Source organism: Crocuta crocuta, unplaced genomic scaffold, assembly GCF_008692635.1.
Source record: "Crocuta crocuta isolate KB4526 unplaced genomic scaffold, BGI_CrCroc_1.0 scaffold52, whole genome shotgun sequence".
Classification (NCBI taxonomy): Eukaryota; Metazoa; Chordata; class Mammalia; order Carnivora; family Hyaenidae; genus Crocuta; species Crocuta crocuta.
In genome coordinates this window covers 3,329,337-3,337,088 of record NW_027528617.1, presented here as the reverse complement: position 1 = coordinate 3,337,088, position 7,752 = coordinate 3,329,337, and the positions used below count along the sequence as shown (strand labels likewise).

Genomic DNA, 7,752 nt, shown 5'->3' with positions numbered 1-7,752 from the left:
TGGATGGACCTTGAGGGTGTTATGCTGAGTGAAATAAGTCAGGCAGAGAAGGACAAATATCATATGTTTGCACGTATAGGAGGATTAGGAGGAACTTGACGGAGGAACAAGGGGGAGAAGAAGGGCAGAAATGGTGGGGGAAAGGGAGAGAAGCAAACCATGAGAGACTCTTGAATGCTGACAAAAACTGAGGACTGATGGATGTGGGGGGGGGTGGGCATGGAGGAGGACACTTGTGGGGATGAGCACTGAGTGTTATGTGGAAACTAACTTGACAATAAACTATTTGTAAAAAGAAATAATAATAAAAAAACAAAAAAATAAAAATAGAACTACCCTACAACCCAGCAATTGCACTACTAGGTATTTATCCAAGGGATACAAGTGTGCTGTTTTGAAGGGACATATGCATCCAATGTTTATAGCAACGCTATCAACAATAGTCAACGTATGGAAAGAGCCCAAATGTCCATCGATGGATAAATGGATTAAGAAGATGTGGTGTATATATATATATACAATGGAGTATTACTCAGAAATCAAAAAGAATGAAGTCTTACCATTTGCAATTATGTGGATGGAACTAGAAGTAAAATTAGTCAGTCAGAGAAAGACAAATATCATATGACTTCACTCATGTTAGGACTTTAATATACAAAGCAGATAAACATAAGGGAAGGAAAGCAAAAAATAATATAAAAAGAGGGAGGGGGATAAACATAAGAGACTTAACTATGGACAACAAACAGGATTACTAGAGGGGTTGTGGGGTGATGGGATAAATGGGTGGGGGGCATTAAGGAATCTACTCCTGAAATCATTGTTGCACTACATGCTAACTAACTTGGATATAAATGTAAAAAAATAAATTAAATAAGAAATTTGGGGAAAAATTAAAAAAAATAAAATAAAAAGAAAGGAGGAAAAAAAAAGAAAAGAAATGCCTATACAGGAAAGGGGAATAGAGCGGCAGGCATGTTCTTTTGCTAAGCAAAACTAACAACAGCAACAACTTGTCTAGGTGTATGCGGTAGTAAGCTAGGGCATTTCTGCCCATGTATACTGGGGGCTGTGGGAAATGTCTTTATAGTGAGGACTAACACGGGTGTTTCAAAGAAATATTGCGCAACTACCCATTTTAATGCTGATCTGTAATTTTCTTTGCTTCTCTATTTACTGATAAATAAACTCACTCCTCATATCCACGCCTTCATTCCACCTTCCACCCTTGGGCATCCACTACTCTTGGTCTGTCCCGTAAGGAGCCCCAGGCTATACTGCAATGCCTTTCTCTGACCTCCTTCTCTGATGGTGACCTTCCTGCCAATGTGTTCTATTATTTCCTTTCTTTTTCCATTATCCAATCGAAGAAGGTCCTATATTGGGTCCCTGATTCCTTTTTCTCTTGTTTTTCTCTTAGTTGATTAAATACTTGTTTCTAAACTTTTAATGAATATCATTCTCCCATCAAATGATGTGGTCATAGTTCTTTCACTTAAGGAACATACTGCTTTAGAAATTTCAAACTGGCATTTGTGTGATTCTAGTCTTTGCTTCCTCAGATCTCTCTCTGAAAATGTTCTAGGATACCTTTTCCTATATTTTCATCATGGCTTGCTCTTTTTTTTAAATATTTTTTTATTTATTTCTAGGAGAGAGAGAGAAAGACAGCGTGAACAGAGGAGGATCAGAGAGAGAGGGAGTCACAGACTGAAACAGGCTCCAGGCTCCGAGCTGGCAGTCAGCACAGAGCCCGACGCGGGGCTCAACCCACGAACCGCGAGATCATGACCTAAGCGAAAGTCGGACGCTCAACCGAGTAAGCCACCCAGGCGCCCCCATCATGTCTTGCTGTAACCAATAAAACTTTAATACACTCAGTGCTCTCAGGGTAAAATTCAACTCTTCAAATTTTTATTGGCTGAAGCCATTTCTTTGTAGCCTCTAGGTCTACAAATCCATTCCAGAAAGGACATTAATATGATCTACTAAAGTATTTTTTCATGTTATGTCCTGCTCAAAGGATCTCATCACTCTTAATGCCCCCAAATCAAGTTCCAGCCCTTAATACTTTTTCAAAGTCTCTCAATATATGGGGTAATCTGAACTTCCCAATATTATTTCCCATACTCTCCCAGTCCAAACATGTCTCAGCCACTTGGTTTTCTCTTTCCTTTTACTGAAATGCTCTTCCCTTAACTTCTTCTTTTCTTTCCCAAATTTTAATTTTGATGGTCCTTTGAGGCATAGCTTTAGTCCTACCTCCTGAGCAAGCCTCACCTGAATAATCAGTCCACACTAATTTCATCTCTAAGCAATTCTATTTCTCACTCTTTCTCTCTCCTTTTACTGAATAAAATGGTACTTTTAATTTTTTTATAATGCCATTCCGTAACTATAGGACTGTGTAATGTGACTACATCTAAGCTGAAATAAATTTATGATGCGGCTCCATTAGTGAAGCTGATGCCTGAACACCAAAAATCTTGGCTCTAAAGTCAGAAAAAAAGTTTGGTTATAAAGGGTCTTTAACCTGGGATTCATGAGGACACTAAAACTACTGCTTAGAGTGTATGAAACCCAATCCTATAATGAGAAATGTGAAGTTTCTGTGCTTATAATACCAGTTTATGTACAATAATGTATAGGGCATTCAAGAGCCTCTGATTTCATTCTGAAGGTATTCCTTATGGATGTGGGAATAACCATTACCCATTTCCCACTTTGGCTAGGGCACCCAACCAATGGATTTTCCCTCTGAGTCACATCTCATTTGGTCTGTTGTAGCATGACTGTTCTTGTTTCTTGGCTCTTACTACTAATTGCAAATACTTCTTAGTCTCCCTTAATACAGTACTGTTTATTCCGAAATGGCATTTTTAGGCCAGAATTCTGCCCTTTTATCTTGAATGTGGAGAGCATGCATGCCTTGGGTAAAGATCTGAATTCTCTAACCCAGGCAGCTGTGTTCTCTCTGTGTTGTGTGGCTGGGAAAGACCTTAATGCCCACTTGCAGGAAGATTATCTTTTGAAAAACATGGGTTTTGAAGTCAGACAGATTTGCAAGTCTAAATTTCCTGTAAAAGGGGGATAAACAGCTTTTCCTCAGCTGCTGCCAATGTGCTCCAGTCTTCCAAGGAAGTTAAGGCCAGAATAGGGTGAGGTGAGCCCCTCACTTCATCCAGTGACCAGCACAGCACCTGGCAGCACCCACTCAGCACCCACCTGCATCTTGGTCTCGGTCTGGGAGCTCGCCCGCCTCTACTCAGCCCTCATCCTGCACAATGATGAGGTGACGGGTCACGGAGGATAAGATCAATGCCCTCATTAAAGCAGCAGGTGTACATTGTTGAACCTTTCTGGCTGGGCTTGTTTGCAAGGGCCCTGGCCAATGTCAACATCAGGAGCCTCACCTGCAGTGTAGGGGCCAGTGGACCTGCCCCAGCAGCTGGTGCTCCGCCAGCAGGGGGCCCAGGCTGAGGAGAAGACGGTGGAAGCAAAGAAAGAAGAATCAGAGGAGTCTGATGATGACATGGGCTTTTGACTAAACTACTTCTGTAATCTATGCAAGAAGAGCCGAACTCTTAAAAACAAAGCAGGGTGGATAACAAACGAAATAACATCTCCCTCAGTTTGCAGGTCACATTCCTGTACTGCCCCACCCACTAACCACACCCAGTCGAAGTCAGATTTCTTGGTTTTAAATTTTCTTTTAATTTTGTTCCTTTTTTCAGACTACTGCAGAATAGTAGGTAACCTTTGGAGTTTGGGGATGATTTAATCTCTTTCCATCAGTGTAAGTTCCACAAGAGCAGGCACTGTGCCTGATTTAGTTACTGACCATCACTCTCCCAGCTTCTAGCTCTGGCCCAGCTTCTCAGATATTTGTTCAATGAAAGAATACCTCATAAAATTGGTGGAGAAGGAGAAGAGATAAAGTATATAAAACATTACATAAATACTATACAGCATGTGTGTATATATTTATGTATACATGCATATAATCATTATATAGAGCACATGGTAGGTGTCCCATAACTGTTAACATCATCATACTATTATTACTTACTCTTACTCTTGCTTGAAACCTGAGCTGAAAAGGACCCTCTTTCAGGGTGCTTGAATGGCTCAGTAGGTTAAGTGTCCAAGTCCAGCTCAGCTCATGATCTCCCAGCTCAGTAGTTTAAGCCCCACATTGGGCTCTGTGCTGACAGCTCAGAGCCTGGAGTCTGCTTCAGATTCTGTGTCTTCTGCTCTCTCTGCCCTTCCCCTGCTCACATTGTATCTCTCTCTCAAAAATAAGTAAACTTATTTTTTAAAAAAGGACCCTCTTTCTCTTTCTTGCATGGCAACATGGACACTTTTTGTTCTATGTCACTGACCACTCCAACTAAAAGTGGCTAACCCATCTGAAATGTCTGCTGGCATTCAAGCATCTTGTTAGGCCCACGAAGCTGGAAGCCTTACCTCAGTGCTTTCTGATCTCCCAATATTCTGTTCACTAATTACATACTTAGTGATTTAACTTACCGAATTGCTTAGACCATATTTCCCAAAGGTTTCTAACACTGTTCATCCCTCCACAGACTAGTCAGAATGATCTCAGGAAAAAAAAAATACTAGCAGAAAGCTAGTATTACACGTTAGCAAAATTAACTGTATGGAGCACACTGTAAGTTTCAAAGGTGCTAAGTTTCCATTTCACAAATGTTTTGCCTAGAAACAAAATAGGAACTTTAGTAATAGGAAAGAATTAAAAATAAATTGGCTAAGTGAAATCTAGATTTATGCTTTGGCATTTGGGAGAATCTGACTTTTTTTTTTTTTTTTTTGAGAGGGCAGGAGGGGCAGAGAGAGAGTAGACAAAGGATTCAAAGCAGGCTCCCAGCTGTCAGCACAGAACCAATGTGGGGCTGGAACCCACAAACTGTGAGATCATGACCTGAGCTGAAGTCTGACGCTCAAGGGACCGAGCCACCTAAGTGCCCCGGAATCTGACTTTTTATGTGTCAGCCCATAGAAGGTGTTCAAGAACCACTGAATAAATTCGGAGACAGAAAAACATGTCTCAGTGGCTCTTGGCATCGATTGCCTTCTCCCTCATTAGATACCCTAAATCCCTTCCCTAACGGAGCAGGGCTTTAAAAACCTATGATTCTAGTATAAGCCTGCATATCTTCCCTGTCAGCACAAGCTATTACAATGCTTTTACTCCACATAGTTTTTACAAAATGATGAAGTTCCCTTAATTATTAGACGGGAAACGGTGGTTTCCTTACTGCAGAAGTACCGCCTGGGCTCTCACTTCTTGAGAGTGAACTGTGTCTCTTCGCCCCACATTCTTGGCTGGAGACGCCCTGTGGGGAAGTTTGGGGAGAGGTAAGAATAAGGCGACAATGTCAAGATCTTCACGTGGAGAGAAGCTAATGAGGAAGTCAGCCTGTAAAGGCCAGCAACGGGGAAAGGAAATTCAATTTAAAAACTTGTAGTCGACACTACTAAAAAAAAAAAAAGAGGCGGGGAAAAAAGAAATAGGGAAATAGGGAAAATGGGGGGGAGGGGGACAGAAGGGACTAGTAAAGGAAAACTGGAAGAGTAGAAGAGGAAGAAAGGGCATGCTACGCAGTTTGTTGTTTCTCCGACTCTTCCTCTGTCACTCCCTCCAGACGCTGGAAAAAGTTTGCAAGCGCAGCCGTCGGGATGGGGGGAGAGCTCTCCATTCACAGACCAACAAAAAGAGTCGCCCGCCTCACCCCTCCCGATCCGCGCCGCCGCGGATCGTCCCCTCTCCGGATGATGGAGGGCAGCGGGCGAAACCCAGAGAAGCGCTCGCGCCGGCGGATCCCGGATCCCGGATCCCGCGGGGAGCGAGGAGAAGCGCGGAGCTTTCTCTCCCTCCTGCAAAGCCCCCCCGCCCTCCTCCTCCCGGAAGGGAAAAAGGAAAGACCGAACCTCTAAACCAACCTTACCCCTCCCCCTCTTCCTGGAGGAGCTAAGGCAGAAAGTACCGTTCTGTGATTCACTGGACAGAAAAGAGGGAGGAGGTGGCCAAGAAACCCCAGTGCCAGAACGAAGGAAGTTCGCTGACAGCACGCACCCATGTCGCAGCGCCTCGGCCGGGCGCACCAACTCGGCGGAGGCTGCACGGGCTGGAAGCGGCGTGGCCCCCGCGGCAGGCGCCCCGCTTCGCCCCCCACGCGCTCCTGAGGCCCGGAGGACTCGGTGCGCGAGGTTCCCGCAGGAGAAGGGCGGTCAGCCGTGGAACGAAATCCGGAAACTGGGCTGTGCCCCTTACTTCGCCGCCTAGTGTCGGGGAGATTGGCGAACGCCTAGGAGAGACCGCGAGACGTAGAGAGCCCTGGAAAAGTGGAGCAAGTGGTCAGGACGTCGGTGCACGGCGGGCAGCTGTTTATCTGTCGGGGTAAGAGCGGGGCGCGGCTGCTCCACTTGGCAGTGCCTCCCAGGTGAGGGGACGGCGCGGCTGCCACCCCCGAGCTGCGTGCGCGCGCGGCGAGAACTCGCGGCTCCACGTCCAGGGCTCTCTGGCCAAGCAGGGTCCCTACCCAAGGTGATCCCTTGCTAGACTTTTTCTCTCGAGAACTTTCCAGTGGAGGCATTAACTTTTTTGTGTGTGTGGAAGCTGCTCAGGGGAGCGAGGAGGAGAAAGTCATACCCGACGGAGCAGAACGACTCCTTGTTTTTCTGACGTCCCGTCGCTTCTAGAAGGTTAAAGTTGTTGGATGTGGTGACAGCCGAGAGGAGCGCGGGACTTCTTTCCAGGCGGAGACCGTCCACCGCCTGTTCGGTCTACGCCTCTCCCGCGTGCATGTGTGCGTCGGCGGCGGCCCCGGTGCGTGGTTCTGCGAGTGCTGTCTCAGCCCGGAGCCAGGTGAATGGCCCCCCGGGGTTGTGCGGGGCCTCCGCCTCCGCCGCCCGCCTGGGTTTGGCCCGGAAAGATGCTAGCCATGGGGGCGCTGGCAGCCTTCTGGGTCCTCGGCCTCCTCACCTACGGTTACCTGTCCTGGGGCCAGGGCTTGGAGGAGGAGGAGGAAGGGGCATTACGACCTCAATCTGGAGAGAGACCAGAGCCCAGCACAACTGCCACCTCCCCACCCCATCTCATTTTCATCCTAGCGGATGATCAGGGATTTAGAGATGTGGGTTACCACGGCTCCGAGATAAAGACTCCCACTCTTGACAAGCTCGCTGCCGAAGGAGTTAAACTGGAGAACTACTATGTCCAGCCTATTTGCACACCGTCCAGGAGTCAATTTATTACTGGAAAGTAAGTGTTACTCCTTCATGTATTTATTCCTTGGAGAAATCTTAAGCATTTAACTAAGACCCTGCTCCTAATTTAAGGAGTAAGAGAAAATATGGGGAACGAGTGAATGAATGGATGGAATGTGGTATTGATTTATGTTGAGCATTAAAATGGGTGCCCTGTTAATGATCTTGAACATCTTGTCCCTAGTCTAGGCTCATTACTCTGCTTACTCTCAGAGCCCGCTGTGAAGTGCCCTCCAAATCTTTAAATGAGATCAGGACTTGTAAAGTCTCACCTACCAACCAGTTGTCTCCAGAAGGGGTCTCCTTTTCCAAATCCATGTTGACTTTTGAGCGTGCTCAGATTTGTTTCACGTATCAGAATAGAATTCACAGTCACCATAACTGATAAGAAAGACAGACTAAAAAGTTTCTGCAAGTCTTGATTTGTTCTTAAATCTAGAATTGAATAATCAAAGCTACTGG

General features: G+C 45.7%; 1 protein-coding gene and 1 pseudogene across 1 annotated transcript in view; both read left to right on the top strand.

Moving 5' to 3' along the window:
* Nucleotides 1-3,544, top strand: part of LOC144224139 (large ribosomal subunit protein P1-like) — a 20,042-nt pseudogene extending 16,498 nt beyond the window's left edge.
* Nucleotides 3,545-5,786: 2,242 nt separating this feature from the next.
* Nucleotides 5,787-7,752, top strand: part of ARSJ (arylsulfatase family member J) — an 82,813-nt gene continuing 80,847 nt past the window's right edge. The window contains exon 1 of the mRNA XM_077755042.1: nt 5,787-7,285. Within this exon, the coding sequence (XP_077611168.1) occupies nt 6,894-7,285 (392 nt within the window). The 5' untranslated portion in view covers nt 5,787-6,893. The remainder of the gene's footprint in view (nt 7,286-7,752) is intronic.